Raw genomic sequence first — 17,191 nt, 5'->3', positions numbered from 1 at the left:
ATGAGTGATTCAAATTCACCCTTCTGTGAAACTTGTCTCCTCCCTGTCTTTTTTGCAGTCCATCTGGCTTGTTGATAGCACTTCATGCTTTGTGTGCCGTCATCCTGGAATGACCCGCAGGGAGTGGGGTGTCAGGGTGCAGACACTGAGCTGGTGGCCCTGGCTGCTTCCTTGCGATGGGTGGATTAGACTGGAAAGCTCTACTGATGTCTTCAGTTTTGATCCGTTTTTCATGTTAGGAATTCAGGTCTTGGCTGGTGTGGAAGACACTCTGGTGAGTGAAGAAGTAGTGAAATGATGATATCCTTGGAGTGTGGAAGTGAGAAATTGATGTCCTTGATTCAGGAAGGCATTTAAGTGTTTTGTTTCCATGAGTTCAATGGGATCTAAACAAGAGGTTAATTACCCTGCCAAATTAGGGATGCTTCCCTGAATTAAGGGTGAACGGAAGGAATAATAAGTCAAGTCCACTTAAAACTGTCTTTAGTTTTAGTAAAATGTCTGATGACGTTTTAGCACTCTGAAGCAGGGATGTCTTTGTTAAATATTCAGCAGTCTGTTCATTAAGGTTTGAATGTTGACTATAAACATTATATGAGACGCCCAACAGACCTTCAGTAAACTCAAGGGAGACCAGGCTTGGTGTTCCCCATACATCCCAGGTCAAAAAGCAAGCAAAAAAAAACCTTTTCTATATCTCCACTTAAATCTCTTTCTCCTCCTCGAGAGTAAAGCAAACAAAACCTTAAAGACTTTCTCTGTATGTTACAAAGAAGCAAATCAAATCAAATCAAAAGATTGTTTTCCAGTAAATTTTAATTTTTGCTAATTACTTTAAATCTTTTGGAAGCAGACATCTTCAGGTTTCCTTCCTTGCAATGGAGATAAATGATTACATATCAGTAAAGCTATGCAGTAACACCATTGAATTTCACTTCCCAAGCAACCCATAACTTTGCCCACTCTTTCCATCTGCCATCCCTATAAGGAACTTGTCCTTCCACCTGCTGCAAAAAGTGATCACTTTCCCTTGTGGAAAGTACCATAATTTGGAATCTGCAGCACCGCTTGTAACAGGAAAACAGGTATTCAAACAATTGACTTGATCAAGTTAAATCCTAGTACTGGCAAAATGGCTACAAGTGATCTCACTGTCAAGGACTTTACTTTTTCTCTTGAGGATGTTCCTCTTAAGGCTATAATAGCCTAAGAACTGTTCTTTCCCTTTAAATATAAAAATAAGAAGAATCCTGATCTCCTTTCCATGAGTATTTGAGTTTGTTCTCTCAACACTTCAAGCCTCATGCCTCAGTTATTTCCCTTTCTTTTTTTAAAAAAAAAAGCCACATGTGGTGGTGAGCAGCTGTGTCAATGCTGTGTCTCCCTCACAGGTATTTTCTCGTCAGATCCCTGGCAGGCACCACCTGAGGCTTGCCTGTCCTGCCAGATGTCGTCATCTCCGTCCCCTGTCTTTGCCCCCATGAAGAACTGACATGGGGCTGGGATGCTTTCCTCCCTATTCCCTGGTCATCCAATGAAGAATGCATAACTGACTGCAGAACATCTAATTTGTGTGGGGCTGGTGTGGTTGGCATTTCTGCAAGTGTTTAGGAAGACAGAGGTGTGTGAGTGAGTGAGTTGATAGGGTTATGTTGTTCCTGTGCTCATCTATCAAACCTATCATCACAGGTCCTCAGGGAACTTGTTCAAGTGTTGCTCATGCCAGATGGGGAATGCTGGTCCTGGAGGTGACAGTGGAGCTGGGTGTGGAGAGGATGAATGAGCTGCCCAAGAGTGGCAAGAGCAGTAGGCAGCCGCCAGGAGTCCTAGGGGCACTTTCTTCTCTTACAGAAGACCCTCACGATACCCAGGTGTGGTGGAGATTGGAATGCCCGGTTCCAGACAGGGTACTAGATTTTAGGAAGGGAGGCAAATCCTGGCATATATAATATATATATATGTATATATATATCAGATTGGAGCCTGGGTGTTAGTGACCCAGTCCTAGGATCTTGGGTTTTTTTTTTACACCCTGCTGAATTTTTTGGTAGGATGAATCCAGGTGAAGAAATTGAATATGATGGTGGAGGAAAGGAGAAGACCTACATAAAAAGAGCAAAAGGAGATACAGAAGCAGTCCAGGCATTGCTGTCAAGTTGTGCTGTTGTGTATATGACAGGATTTTACTAGGTCTAGTGTATATTTATAGAGGAACATAAATCATACACACATGCTCTGTTCTGAGTGCCGCACACCTCCAGTATATGTATCTCTAATTAACCAGCTATGGAGAGGGAAACAAGATTGGAGTCTACAACCCCAGAACCGCTCACCAACAAAGCTGTGCTCTCTGTCCTAGCAGTGCCTACATTTATCTTTCCTGCAGCAGTGTTTAAAGTGAAAAGGGAGTATCAGGAGAGTTTGATAGGATCCAATTAAATTCCAGCAGATAAAATAATGATGAATTGCAGTTGAGCCCTGGCGAGACGCGATGTACATTACTGCCGTCCCCGTAGTGCGAGGAAGGAGTTGAGGTCATCAACTACAGAAAAATAGGACACAGCTGCAGCCAAACCGTTCCTCCAGAAATACAGTCCAGGGGGATGGTGCATGTGAGAGGGAGGGGAGGATCTTGAGGTAGTGTTTGAAAGGAAAATTTGGATGTATGGGTTTGTTCACACAGCTCACAGTGGGCATGGGAACAACCCCTCTGTTGCCTTTCTCCTGGTGCTGCATCCCTCTGTTCCTTCAAGTCTGCTTCACACAGGTTATATCTCCAGCACGACAGCTGCCCCATGGCAAGGGATTTGGTGTCCTCTGGCAGACAGTGCCTTGCAGCTGGGCTAGGTAGGGCTGGCATCTTTGTCTAGTCAGCATGCAGCCAGTGGTGCCTGCTGGAGCACCCTGAAGTACATCTTGGCAAGATCTGCCCCCAGATTTTGAGTGCATGCTCTCCCGGTGCTGGGCTGGTGGGTATCTCCAGTGTGGGATGCTCCACAAGGATGAGTAGACATGAGAAGCAGAGCTGGGAGAAGCACATGGGGTTGTCAACTGTTACTTAGGAAAATCTTGGATATAACTTTTGAGCGAAGAATCTTGAGAAAGGCTTGGCAAGGAGGCCTCTTGCCTGAGTCATTTCGCTGGAGAACGGAGCCTTGCTGGGAATAGCCATGTCCAGGTTGGTGGGGCTGACACATCCATACTCGGCCATGTGGGTAGGTTTTTCCAGAGAGGTACAAAAAGGCTGCTCCTGGTTAGATAAGGAGCCAAGGAGCTCATGCCTCTGCTGCTGCCACCTCACTTGATGACATGTATTCTCACATTCCCTTCTGCTGGCAGTGCCATGGTGGGCAAAGAGCATGTTTTTCCATTGCAGCAGCCATTCATTTGCTGTGTAGGCTGTGCCTGTGACTGTTTGCTCCCAAAGCAAGCTTCTTGTTCCCATACCACATCCTCGAGACAGCTGCTATGGTACCTCCTGCTTCGGTACAACTGAGGGTTCCCAGGTCCGTTTGCAGAGCACAGCATGGTGTTGCAGCGAGGCTGCTGCTGTGTTTCGCACCAGCCCTGGCCTCTCATCCCACAGCTTGTTACAGATTGCTGGCAGCCACAGTGATTGATTAATCAGGATGTTAATAAGTTAAGTGTTTAATGGATGTTGAGCAATATGTTAGCAAGGAACAGGGAGGAGCCAGTGTGATGAGACCTACTAGCTGCCCCGGGGCTCTTCTTTGGATCTCATGGGCTGCAGAGACCTGTAAATAACCCCTGAGTGATCTGTATCTGTCAGGCCAGGTGGGGCAGGCTGTGGGGGTCTGGTGGCAGAAGGGTTTAGCAGTCTGGGCTGGGGGCCAGGAGACAGGAACTAAACCCTAATGAGGGCACTGACTAAGTGGATAGCTGCCCCTTGCTTCCCTCATCTGGAAAAGGTCAGTAAAAGGCACTTACCTGTTAATCAGGGTGCAGAAAGGGGAAGTGAAAGCTTAAGGCTGAGTTTCTTAAAATGCAAAGGTTTCCTGGGTAGATGTGCAAGTACTAGACCTGTCAGGTAACTGGTTATTACATTTAAATGCAAATGTTATTTTGGATTTCCAAACCTCCCCAGAAACCATCTGTGCCAGCCCCGCCACAGCACCGGTGACCTGCAGTCCTGTGGGCGGAGAGGAGCATCGTCTCTCCCACGCTCAATGCTGAGTTGCAGCAGCAGCAGCTATCGTTAGATGGTGGCGAGGGTGCCTGATCCGTGGCTCGAGGTTGGCCAGCAGCATGATTCCTCTTTCAGCTTGCCCTGATTTTGAAACTGGAAACCACTTGGAGATCTGCTGTCTCATCAGGTGGTGACCCGGTTCTCCACTGCTTTTCCTGGCGTGGCAAGTTACACCACGCAAAGCCACATCTAGTTGTAACCATGTCTCTTAAGCAGCTACTTTGTGCAGAGGTAAATGACAGGTACGAAGCCGGGGTATCAGCCTCCATCCTCCCTAATGTCCAGCCTGTCCCTCTTGTTTATGGCTTGTCCCTTGGTGCTGTGGCATGAGTTCCTACTGCTAAAGCAGTCACCAAATGGTCTTGTCACTCCTGACTGGCCTGCTGCACTAATTAAACCTGAAACTTAGGCCAGCCCCAAAGAGGACAAGCCCAAGAAGGAGCAAGTAGGGGGATTTTCCAGTGTGTAAGAGGGTTAAAATATTTGAGGGTATGAAGAGGCTCAGGGGAGTGAGAGCAGGGGGGAGGTTTTGTCTGTGCCTGTATAACACTAGCATGTGGCCGTGGTGCTGGCTGTCTTCCTCGCTGTGGCTCCTGTGTGACTGCCATCCCTTGCTCCCCACCCTGTCCCCAGGCTTTGGGAGGCGGGTTGTACCTCTGCTTTTCTGTATGTGACCTTCCCAGAGGAGCTGGGGCCGGTCTGGAGAGGCAGAAAAACCTGGCTTGGCTTCATGGGGCTGAGTCACGGAGGAATGGGGCCAGCATCAAGCTGGCTGGGTGAAAGCTGAGAAACCCGCTTTTGTTGGAGGGGGAGCTCCTTGAGGTGGCCAAAGGAGAGAAGAGCCTGTGCTTGAATATCTCTGGACATCAGGCTTTAATCGATCGCAGCCTGGCAGAGGCCCCCTTCTGCAGCAAGAGCTGCTGGGCTTGGCAGCCAAAGGGACTGGGGAAGCAAACAACTTGGGGGGTTCATCCCAGATTGCTGGGATAACCCTGGGGCCGTGCGGCCCAGGAGTAGGCTGTGGTCCCCGTGCGCCTGTAAGTGGTGAGATGTGATGCTGCATCTCAACTGGACTGTGCGCTCTCCCACTAGCCCAGTGTCAGGGAGCTTTGTGGCTCTACATATTGAGAGTTACTTTGAGAATTAGAGACTGATCCAGTGGATGCCAGCTTCCAAGATGGTGGAAACCTGAGCCCCTATGGCCACAGCTCTGCCCAGGCAGAGCAGTAACTTCAGCTCCTAGCATCCTGCAGGAACTTGTGATGGCCTCCAAGCTGTGGGCCTGCTCCCCATCTCTATAGGCCAGGTAAAACGCAACTGGTGGACATGCACGTGCTGAGGACACAGTTTGCATTGCTGTCCATGTTCCTGCGTGATCCCACAATGTGAATGCCTGCCAGGAGAACAGCATATAGTCCTGCTTGCCGTTTACCTCCACACAGTCTTGTGCTTCAGGCTGCTTAAGCAGTGACCCTCCATCTGCTCAGGTTGCTGCAAATTCAGTGTGCTTAGCACGGGGGCCTGGAGGGGGAGACCTGTCCTGTGAGCCAGAAGCAGTCTCTTGTGCCTGTTCCCTCCTTTAAAAACTTGTTGCTACCTCAGGACTGGCACATGAAGAGTTAATAGACTCTCTGCCTCTCATCCTGTTCTTCTTTCCCCACCCTCCAACCCACCTCCCAGAAGAACTAATTTCCAAAAGCAGCCGGGGCAGAGAGATGCAAATAAGTGTTTTGGACAGCTGCAGGCTGGATGCCTTCCCAAGATGCCAGGGCCCCAAATGAGACATGTCAGAGTACAAATTGAAAATGCCAATTTCACTTACGCTGCCACGTGGCTCGTCACAGCTAAATTCTGCTCTGGTGCCGATGCATCCTCCCCAGCACATGCTCCCTTGTGCTGCCAAGGGTCTCCACTTGCTACTGCGAGTCTGGCTAGCCCCTAATTGTGGTCCTGTTGGGAATGTCTTTAGCCTCTGGCTGATTGAAAAGGTGGATGTAGGATAGAAGGAAGTGAACAGCCCGGTTCTGATTGAGTCTTCACAGAACCAGTGATGGGGCTGTTTGCTGAGAAGACAATGTGCTATGGAGAGGTGGCTGAAAGTCCTCTGAGCCACACTGCGTAGTGCTGTGCCTGGAGAATGCTGGGAGCCTGCGTCCGTCTGTGTAGCTGAGCTGTTCATAGAGAAGTGAGCTCTTGGCAAAGCTTTTGGGTTCTTGAGAAAAGGATGGGTTTGCACTGGATGTTTCATGCCTTTAGCAGGAGCAGCCTTCCTCCCTAGTGAGGACTGTGTTTTGGGGTCTTCCTCGCTGCATTTTTGTGGAGTGGCTCCTGGGCATAGGACCATCAGCCAACAGCTGTAGAGGTGTAACTCAGGATGAGATGTGGTTGTTTGCACCTTGTGGGGTCAGAGGGATTGAGATGTGAGTGCGTTGGTGTAGCCATGTCTCGTCTCAGATACGTGCACAATTTTTGTGCGCTGCCTGATGCTGGATTGCAGCTTGTGATGCTGCCCAGGTGGGAGAGATTCAGCGCTGGAGGGACTAGTGTATGATGAGATGAGGACATAAGTGTGTCTCGCTTTCCACAGCTGCATGGGCACGCTGGCTTCTCCTGTGGGCTGTACCTCTGCCACCTCTGGAGCTGGTGGAGCAGACCAGACTCACTGATGTTTTCTCTGGTGCTAGCAGAGGCTGAAGCAGGGGACGAATTTACTTTATGGGGCAGCAATTGGGGGCTGTTCCTGAGGAGGTGCTGAGGCCACCTCTTCTGGGTGGGTCACCAGTGTTGCGAGTTTCATAGCCTACTGAGTGGTTTTTGAGGTGAGTTATTTCTGTAGGCAGTGGGACTCATGTCGGAGCGAGGCAGGGAAAATCCTCTTCTTTTGGTAGTGAGGGACAGTGGTAGGGCTTTTGCTTAGGCGGGGCATGGACCCCAAATGCCTTTGGCCTTATGTTGAGTGGGATTGAAAGGCCACTGCCATAGACCAGTCCTCCTCTTGCCTGCCCCAGCAGTGGCCAGGAGCCAACTACCTCCATCCTCCTCTTCCTCTGCTAGATCACCCAGCACCTGCTGCCCTTTGGTTAGCCCCAAACCTGCTGTTCTCCCTGGCAGTGCTCCCAGGCTCTTGGCCCCTGCTGCCCTGACTGGTAAGTGAGGGAAGAAGAATATCCATTGCCATCTTTCTTTTGGCAGGTTCTGTGTGTCTTAATCCCTTTGCCTGTTGCCGAGTGCTCCTGAACCAGGCTTGTCTGATCTGGGGTGGCTCACCACCCACATCCTTGAGCGCTCTGCCTCAGTTTCCCCATTTCTTGACAGCACTGAGCTCCTTCATAACTGGAAGCTTGGGGAAGCCACTTCTGCTCTTGGGGTGCTGGGAACTGTTCATTGGCATTAGAGTAAGTGATTTTGCTTTGATTGCTGCTGGTCCAGGGTCAGCCTCACTGCGGAGGCAAACGAGGCCGTTGAGAAACGAAGGTGAGGCCTGGACAGCCGGGGCAAGGGATGGGTGAGGGGAGGAGGCGAGGTCCAGGCATGGCTGTGAGTTTGCCGAATGCCTCGTTGCCTCTGGAGCTGGGAGAGTGGAGAGGCAGGGTCTCAGCCTGGGCCAGCCGCTGCCCGAGTGTCTGCGGCTCCCTAACAAACTCCAGCAACCCATGAATCATTCATTTAATCTCTCCTGACACGCCTGTCATTTTCTCCGGAGAGGAGCGGAGAATCTCTTGCCGAAGGAGGTCATTAGCTGTCAGGGACGGTTCCGACTGCCTTCCTGTCTCCGTATCGATTAAACCTCTCCGCCTGCATGCGGAGGCTGTGCGGGGAATATTGATGGGGCTGCCAGGACTTTGGCTCAGGTTTCAAGTGAGGGAGAGAGGATTTGGGTGGGGAGGAGGTGCTGGAACAGGAGCAGCTGTTTGCTGGAGCTTGCCACTGTGGCTGTTGGACCTGGCACCCGCCGAGGACTGGCACAAGGTGGGTTAGGTCACTGATGCTTTTAAATGGGCAAGTGGATGAAACTGGGTCTTCCCCTGGCCCTTGGCTGGGCCTCTGCTGTTTTGTGCAGCTGAAGGGTAATTTATCTTGGTGCTTTTCCCCCAGGTCACCCTCATATGCCGCTGCCTCACGGCTGCAGAGAGCTGGGCTGCAAGCCTTTGCTGGCTGCATATTCGTTGAGCGGGGAGATGTGTGGAGGCTGTGCAAGCTGGGAGAGGGATGCCCTGGCACTGCTGGGGCTACCTGGGCTTGATCTGAGCCTAGAAGGGGAGCTGCCCATCACTGGGGCAGTCTGGAGTTGCTGCTGGGGAAGCTATGCTTACCAGAGCTCAAGAGAGGAAGGAGCAAAGGGCCTGCTGGAGGTGGGTCCATCAGCGTAGCGGTAGATATTGGAGTCCGGGAGAGGAGCTCATTGTGGGGTTTGAGAATGTACCAGATTCTCTGAATCCGGGAGACCTGGATTCGTCTCTGTCATATCTCTGCTCATCAGCAGCCTAAGAGCAATGGGAACAGGGACGGTGGTGTTGGTGGTAGGAATGAGGAGGGAGCAGGTGCAGCCAAAGGCCCTTGAGGGAGTGCACACCGATGTTGGGGAACATGAGGGCTGAGGGGGCCCCAAGGAGACAGCACATTGCAGGGATCTTCCGAGACCACCTCAGGGGCTGTTGTGCCACGCTTGCTCCAGCCTGGCTCTAGCCCACCCCTGGTTACACGGCTGTGACTTGATGCAATTCATGTAATTTGGGGCTGCTCTTGAAGCTGGAGACTTCCTTTGCACAGTCACAGTGGATGTGGCAAAGGATTTAGTCCCTTCATGGAGCTCCAGTTTCTGGTTGCAAGGAGGTAGATGCGTGCTTCAGAGGAGTTATCTGTTTTCCCCACTGCAAGTGGCAGCACTTTCAGACCTTCGGGTTAGTGGATTTTTGGTCTATTTGGAATCCCATTGGGTTCTTTTCTGTTTTATTTCTTTGTCAGTCCAGCCTACTGGTTTGCGTGTGCTGTGTCCAGTGCTTTGGCCAGTTGCTGTGTTAGGCCTGTCTGTCCCTGGTCAGGCAAGTCTGAACCAAGCGTCTGTCTTGGCTAACAGAGGAGACATCCTTGTTATGGTCTCATACGCCTCTCTGTGCCCCTTGTTAGGGTGTATTGCTTTGCCGTTTAACGGGCTCTGCTTCCTTCTGTCTCATTCTGCAGTATTTCTATGAAGGCAACGACATCAGCGACCTGCCGGTCAACTTGTCCGTGGTCTGGAATGGGAATTTTGTCATCGACAACCCCCAGAACATCCAAGGTAAGTGCAGGATGCGACGATGCGTCGGAAGGCAGCCCCGTGCCCCCCACCCCAGTCTCAGGTTGTGTCAGTGCAGATTTTCAGCCTATTTTCTAAATAAGAGCCTTTTTTCTACAAGAAGCCCAAAGGCAATCTGCTCTGCAGCCATATTGGATTCAGGGTGTTGGTGTCTCCTGGCCATTTGGGGGTTTCCCCTCTGTGGGCTGGTGGCTTTTGGCTGGTGGCTGTGAGAGCCGGTGCTGAAGCCGTGGGACCTGGGGGCCGCGCTGACCTGCCATGCTCTGCCTGCCCTTGCAGCTCACCTGTACAAGTGCTCGGCTTTGCGGGAGAGCTGTGGCCTCTGCCTCAAGGCTGATCCGCGCTTTGAGTGCGGCTGGTGCGTGTTGGAGAAGCGCTGCTCGCTGCGGCAACACTGCCTGGCCTATGAGAGCAGCTGGATGCACGCCAGTAACGGCAACAGCCGCTGCACAGACCCCAAGATCACCAAGGTACGTGGGGACAGGGGAGGACAGGCCCTGCACAGTGGTGGCCGCACAAGGGGACCGGGCTGGGATTGTCAGTGGGGCTCTGGGCTGGCACCTCGAAACGGTTGAATCCTGTCAGTGTTTCTGTCTGAGCATTTTGGCTCTCAGGCCCTGTCTGTTCCTTGTCAGCTCTTTAGTTTCTAGGGCTAAATCCACTCTCTGTGTCCACGGCTTGCATTGACTTTCTGACTTGTTTCTGGAGTTTCCACCATTCCTCATACACAAGGATGGAGGATCCCAGGAAAGCCATGGATCCAGGTTGCTCCTCCTCTTTTTGCTGTGCTTGCTGGGGTTGGTAGTTTATCCTCTGTGTGTCTCTGACAGCTTTTATGACCTTCATTTAATAAGATTGTGTATATTAATGTTAACATGTCTGTTGGGCCTGGCTCCAAGTGCATTAGGAAGGATTGGTAGGTAATTCTATTCGATATGTTCTATTTACCCACGGCTTCCAGGCCAGGCAGGCCTTGGCGGTGTTAATTACCAGAGTCTTAGCACAGTATCTAATCTATTTGGGTTTCAGTGTCTTATCTGATGAAAGCTGGAAATGAGAGTCGTGCCTTTCCCCCAAGCCGCCTGCCTCTTGCAGGTTACAAGCACTGCAGTGAGTTGGATGAAAGCCGTTTGGAGAAGAGGAATGCCCCCATTGGCACACCTATGCCTGCCAAGAGTCCTGCCTGCACGATGCATTGCCTACAAAGAGTTTTCTTCCTGTAGTGTGCTGGGGCGATTTTAGTACTGGTGGCACGATGGACTCTGTTCCCTAGGAGAGCAGGTTTGAGCCCTAGGGCTTGCATATCACAGGTCTTACATCCTGTGAACAGTGAGTTCAGTGGCTGGTTTAGTTTTCCCCTTGCTATGTGTGTGAGGGAAGCAGTCTTTACAGACAGAAAAATGGAAGCAGAGTATGTGGAAGTGAGGGCGACCTCATGACTGCTACTGTGTGTATGGAGCTGCTGCAGGACACCCTCATCCCAGATGGTTTGCCTCAATGGTTGGGTTGAATTCCCGTAGGCCAGCCCTTCGCGATAGTGATAGTGGGTGTTGTGGGGGCTGCGTCATGCCTGGGATGGCCCAGCCCTGCTATGGGGCCATGGTGGAGCAGAAGAGGGACCTCAGGGGAGCATGGCAGAGGTTTGCTGGTGCTTGTCTCACTGTAGGCAGCACCGTTGCACTCACAGGCTCTTGTTTTCAGGCCTTGCTTTTCCAAAATGACAAGTTGGGTGGTCATTTTGAATTTGGAGAGCTGAGGAGTTGACCCTCCCAGGCAGCTGAAGTGAAGGCAGCAGTGAGGTAAACACATCCAAGAGCAGTCAGTGCTGTAGGAGCCATTCACCCTGTATGGGGGCAGCCTGACTGAGGAGGGTGTGCATGAACCCTTAGGACCTGGCATTTGCAGAAGGTGCTCTCCCACCTAACAGGGAAGGGAAGAGGATTTATGTGTTTGTTTACCCTTCTCCTCTGATCTGTGGGATCAGAGGTTTCCTGAGCATCGTGGGGTCTTGCCAGAGTTAGGAGCCCAGTCTGTCAGTGAGGACTATGCCTCCTGGAACAGCCTGGTCTCAAGAATGGCTGTTCATTGAGATGCTCTACAGGAAAAGGCTGTTAACGGTTTCAGTGGGGAACCTGGAGGAGGTTGAGCCACCACTGGCACTGAGCTCAACTTGCACAAGTGCTGGTGCTGGTCCTGGCTGGGACAACAAGAGCACTTAAAAATAATTTTGGGGCCTCCTTGGTGCTGCTGACATACTGGGGATGATGAGGGGGGACACTGGGGCTGCTTGTGATGGCTCCAACCCTGAGACTTACCTGGGTGTCCTGGAAGGGAGCTGGGGCTGTGAGCTGCAGGCATCAGATACTACACCTGCTGCCCACAAGCCATTTCCAATTAGCTAGTGGTGTCTGGCCTTGATAGCAGGCTCTCCAGCCCCAAATGATTTGGAAATTGTTTCAGTAATTGGAGATGTGGCATAAATGGATCTGGTAGCAGGTAGGCTTCACCTCTGTTCCTCTCTGCTTAGTCCTGGGGGCAAATGTCACCTGGACAGCTTGTTTGGATGTGATTTGCTGTTGGTCTAAAGGTCCTCCATCAGCCTGCAGGCAGGAGTGTTGCTGCTGTTTTCCACAATCCCTGTCCTGCACCCAGGAATGCAAAGCAGGGTTACAGACAGACTTGGAAACAGTCAAGAGAGGAGCCTGGCTCAGACAGGGCAGCAATGTGTTGGAGGAACCCTGTTGGACACTGCCTTACAGTGATTTCAGAAAAGCTTGGAGCCCCTTTACTGGCCTAGCAAGCTGGGGTGCAGACATCTTCACGAATGGGAAGGTGGTTACACTGGCTGGGGATTACCACGGTTCTCTCCCCTCCCCTTGTCTCAGTCATACCCTTGCTCATTGCTTGGTAGTGGTGAAAAGCAGACCCCAACCTCTGCCAAGTCATGGTCATGGTGCTGGGCTGTGATCTGCAGAGTGATGTCCCTCCTTCCTGGCCAGGCTGGGCTCTCCTACCCTCTGCTCTCCACACCTCCAGCCCAGTGCCAGTCGCTTGAACCGGGAGCGAGCACACCGCTTGTGCAGAAGCTGTTTGCCTGTCGATTTGAAAGGACCCTGTGAAACCAATTAGAAGAAAAGCAATGTGTGTCAGAGCTGGAGCTGGGGGGTTTGAAGGTAGAGGGAGGAAAGGGGAGATTCGAGGTGGACTCTTGAGTTCCTCCCCAGCTCCCTCCTCTTGCATGGCTTGTTTAGCAGTGACCTTCCTGCGCTGTGTGGCGAACGGTGTCATTTCTTTCCTGGGCTCGTTTCTCCCTGAACACGTGGCCCTTGTCAGGTTTGCCATGGAGGGGGAAGAATCTAACATACTGGAACAGCTTTTAACACTTACTTAAAAATACCAAACAAACAGCTGCTTCTTGCCAGCTGCCCCAGCGGAGCTCAATTGAAGGGGAAGAATAAACCCGCTCTCTTGCTGCAGCTGCCTTAATGAGCCCTGATACTGGACTTCAGCTGCTCTGGGTTTAGACAAACAGCAACGCCCTGAAGCCCTGAATGGTTTTGTCGCCTTGTAAACTGTGACTCAGGTACTATGATTGCCTTGGGCCTGCTGAGAGTTAGTGGGCCCTGTGGTCTGCGAATGGGAGCCTGACCTGGGGTGCTGTTACCAGCTTTGCTGCTGACCTTGGGCACGTCCCAAACTCTCCCTCTGTCTGCAGCAGCTGGTTAGTTGCTCCAGCACTGCCCAGTGCTGGAGTTGTATAGAAAGGTGTTGGGCAAGCGTGCTGAAGGGGGTAAGCCAGGTGCAAATCTGAGGAATGATGATTAACCCCAGAATGGTGCTCTCTGTAGCCTGGCCTTGCTTGCAGAGATTTGCTCCTGTCTCCATGCAGTCCTTTGGGACTGTGGATGGGGGGACAACACCCATTGCTGCATGTCTCCCTCTCTTTCTGCTCCTCTGTCTTTCCTTGTGTCTGGGGGTGACATCTAGGAGCAAAGGAGGACATCTAGGAGCTCCTCCTGAGCAAGAGGGAGGTACCCAGCAGGCTCAGGCCCCAGGGCTGCAGCAGCCCAGATGGCCACGGAATTGTGCTTGCTTTGTTGTAGGGTGAGTCTGCCCGTGCTGGGTGTTTGGAGGTAGAAAGGGGTGGTTTCTAGTGGAGAGTGTGCATTTACTGAAGAGCCTCCTGTTGGGGCCTGTTGAGGGTTAGGATATACCTCCCAGCATTAGAGGACCTAGCAAGAGAAGAAGAAGGTTTTGCCTACATCAGAGTGGTCCTTTCTCTTGTGTGAGGATGCACTTCCCTCCCATCTGGCTGGGCTAATCCAGCCTTGGTTGCTCTCTTCCTAATCTGCGTCTGGCAACTGCCTTTTCCCTTACCCTCCTCTCTGCCTTCGTGTTGCCAGTGACCCGACCTCCATCTCCTGTCACCAGCCTAGGTGCACGCAGCTCTGCCATTAATTCTGGTTAGAGCTGCAGGTGTGTGCTGGACCCCGGGGCCAGTGAGATCTGGTGTAAAAATTGCCTGTAATTACCTTGTTAGAGGCAGTGGTGGGCTTGTGCCTCTCTGTTCATCTGTCATCCTGCTGCCTTTTGTCAGGCCACACCTGTCCACTTTATCGGGAATCATCCTGCTAAATGAGGCGTGTTGCCGGGGCAGAGGTTTCCCTCCCTCCCTGGCTGGCTTTGGCACTGGTTTTGCTGGGAGCTGGTTGGGGTTAGCAAGACTTGTTTGCCCCCTTCTTCCCTCTGCCTCCCTCACAGTGGGTAGGAGGGAAGGGCTCTCTGCAGAATCACTACTGGTTTTGCAGTGGAGGTGATTTTTCCTTCAGGGACATCTTGGAGCTGGAGACCTCATCCCCAGGTACTTGGGACTTGTCAGAAGGGACAGATCCAGACACTGGAGCACCTGACACCTTGGCATTTATTATAATTGAAGGCTGGGTAAAGAGCTGTTCTTTCCTCACACGACAGCCTTTTCCCCCATCCTTGCACTTTGGGGTCTTATGGGAGAGGTGGCTGGAGTCTGGTCTGGTTCACAGTGTAGGCAACAATGTGAATGTCTGCTCTTTGCCACTTGGCAGGGAACTGATTCACCCAGTGCAGTGGTCCTCAGTACTGCAGCCAGCAGACCAAATCACTTTGGTCCTGTTGGTGATGTGCTCTGCTGTCTCCTAGCTGTCGCCTGAAACAGGCCCTAGGCAAGGAGGGACGCGTTTGACCATCACCGGAGAGAACCTGGGCTTGAAGTTTGAAGATGTTCGCTGGGGCGTTCGTGTTGGCAAAGTGATGTGCATCCCCATTGAGAGCGAATACATCAGTGCTGAGCAGTAAGTACCCTGTGAGGGGTGGGCACACGCTGCGCCTGGGAGCTTGGTACTGTGCTCCAAGCTACCTCTGTATCTAGGGGACAGGTGCGTTTGCGCTTGGCCATTGTCCTGGCCACAGAAAACATGGAACTGACCAGGCTGGACTGGGAGAGGAGCACCAGGCAACTCTACTGGCTCTGGGTGGTGGTGAGGAGCCCAGGGGGGTTTTGGGGAAGATCTCCCCAGGGCTGACAATAACCAGCAGCCACCTCCTTGGTTTCTAACTTACCCTGTTGGCTGCTGGGACATTAGCTTGGTGTCAGATCTGTCCTTTATTAAAGGTGGTCCATCCCTACCTTGGTCCAGGGACGGTCTTGGTGCAGGGGCACTGAGGGCTCCTTTCCTGCATCCTTTAGGATTGTGTGTGAAATTGGAGATGCCAGCCCAAGCAAGGTGCATGATGCCCGTGTGGAAGTGTGCATCCGGGACTGCTCCCCCAGCTACAGGGCCATATCACCCAAGAGCTTCACCTTCGTGGTAAGGCTACGCAGGATCTCCAGGCAGAGGGGGAGGTGATGCTGGGCTTTTCGGGGCCAGTATCTCTCTGAGCTGCTGCTAGTTGTGTTGTTTTCCAGATGAGATGGAAAACAGGCCACTTCATCATTATCCCTGGGCAAAGCTGCAGATGCTTTGGGCAGGAACTGGGTCATTCTAGTTGAATTTCTCAGAGGCATTCCCTGCTCTGCCTCCTTGCAGCCCTCTTGGCACTGTCAGCCCTTAGCCTCATGCCCTACTGTTGTCAAACAGCACCCTCTGCTTTGCAGTGAGCAGCTTCCTGGTGTCCCTGTCACCTGCGCAGGTGCTCTGAGACTGGGGTTTCGGTCCTCAGCCTTTCAAACCCCGGGATTATTGTTTTCCTTTGACAGACGCCCACTTTCTCCCGAGTGATCCCAGCCCGAGGCCCTCTTTCTGGTGGCACATGGATCGCCATCGAAGGAAGCCACCTCAACGCTGGCAGCAACGTCACTGTGACTATTGGGGGACGGCCCTGTGCCTTTTCGTGGTAAGGGACGCTGGGGCATGGAGAGCAGAGGAAGCTGAGAGACAGGCAGCTCCAGAGATGGTGGGACCCCCAGATACACTGGTGGCAGGGAGCCTGTGCTGGGGAGCCAGGCACCAAATGAGAAAGCTATCCCCCATTGGCGGCTGGAGGAATTTCTCCCTCCAAAACCTCTTTGTGTCAGAGGCTCCTGGAAGAGCCCGAAGAACGTGGATTTTTCTCTAAAAGCACAAAGCCCTGAGGCATGAAGTGGATAATTTTTAGATTAGGGATGATAATGGAGCGGCTCTTTAAATATTTTCCTGCGGTAATTACTGGTTATCAGCCCTAATCGCTGCTGTTTGCAGCAGCCGCGCAATGGGAACGCTCAGGAGCTGCTCAGCCTTTTCTGGCTGCCTTTTGTTTCGTTTCTTTATTTATTTTTTTCCTCTCTCTTTCCCCCCAGCAGCCTCACAAGGGGAGAGGGAATCAGGATGAGGCAGAGAGCCCAGCCCAGCCCCTTGATGGATGTACTTGCAACCTTGGCAGCCCAGGGCTGCACTGACAGGCTGACTTGTGCCCTGCTGCGTAGCCAGGGATGCCGATCGTCTCCCCAAGTGTTTGATGGTTTTTGCATTTCTGCCCCCAGGAGGAGCGCCCGTGAGATCCGCTGCAGGACACCACCTGGCCAGAGCCCTGGTGGGTCCCCCATCCTCATCAACATCAATCGGGCAGAGCTGAGCAATCCAGAGGTGAAGTACAACTACACGGAGGACCCCACCATCCAGAAGATCGATCCTGAGTGGAGCATCAACAGGTGAATCAAGGGGAATCACAGCTAGCTTGCGGGGGAGTGGAGGGATGCAAGGAGCACTCTTCTCTGCATGGCTCTCCAGGGCTGTTCTGTTCTGTACTCTTCAACACTCCTGCAATAGGAGCTGGGCCATGCTCTGGGGACATCATGAGAGGATTGTAAGGAATGACTTGGCACCACGTCCCTCCTAACTCCTGGCCTGCAGTGCTCAACCTGGCAGGGGGCAAGAGCAGAGAGTGCTTTGGAGCTGCTTAATTTGAGCTTGACATTTGGCGGCGGTGAATAAAATTAAAATATTTCCCATTGGGGGATTTTTAAAATGTTTACATATTTTTCTAAAAGGTTTGAATTGGCTGGAGAAGAGGCAAAGGAATCCATTAAGCACTAGTGCCAAGGGAAACCTTCCCCAGGGTGTTGATGAGGAGCGAGCTCCCCAGGAGCATGGCTAAGCTCTCCGGGACTGTGGGCTTTTTAATGCTGAGGGGTGGAGAAAATCCTGCAGGGACCAGCCTGCCCTGTTGTCCACTCC

General features: G+C 52.1%; 1 protein-coding gene across 2 annotated transcripts in view; it reads left to right on the top strand.

Moving 5' to 3' along the window:
* Nucleotides 1–17,191, top strand: part of PLXNA1 (plexin A1) — a 161,873-nt gene that overhangs the window by 107,604 nt on the left and 37,078 nt on the right. Inside the window, exons 11-16 of one of the 2 annotated variants that reach the window (XM_062585859.1) lie at nucleotides 9,389–9,485; nucleotides 9,783–9,973; nucleotides 14,679–14,830; nucleotides 15,226–15,346; nucleotides 15,736–15,872; nucleotides 16,498–16,665. In XM_062585859.1, coding sequence (XP_062441843.1) covers nucleotides 9,389–9,485; nucleotides 9,783–9,973; nucleotides 14,679–14,830; nucleotides 15,226–15,346; nucleotides 15,736–15,872; nucleotides 16,498–16,665 — 866 coding nt within the window. Of the gene's footprint in view, nucleotides 1–9,388; nucleotides 9,486–9,782; nucleotides 9,974–14,678; nucleotides 14,831–15,225; nucleotides 15,347–15,735; nucleotides 15,873–16,497; nucleotides 16,666–17,191 lie in introns of those variants that run through there. The other variant, XM_062585860.1, reaches the window with a different exon arrangement.

Source organism: Rhea pennata, chromosome 12, assembly GCF_028389875.1.
Source record: "Rhea pennata isolate bPtePen1 chromosome 12, bPtePen1.pri, whole genome shotgun sequence".
Lineage (NCBI taxonomy): Eukaryota > Metazoa > Chordata > Aves > Rheiformes > Rheidae > Rhea > Rhea pennata.
This window is presented reverse-complemented; position numbering and strand designations above follow the sequence as displayed.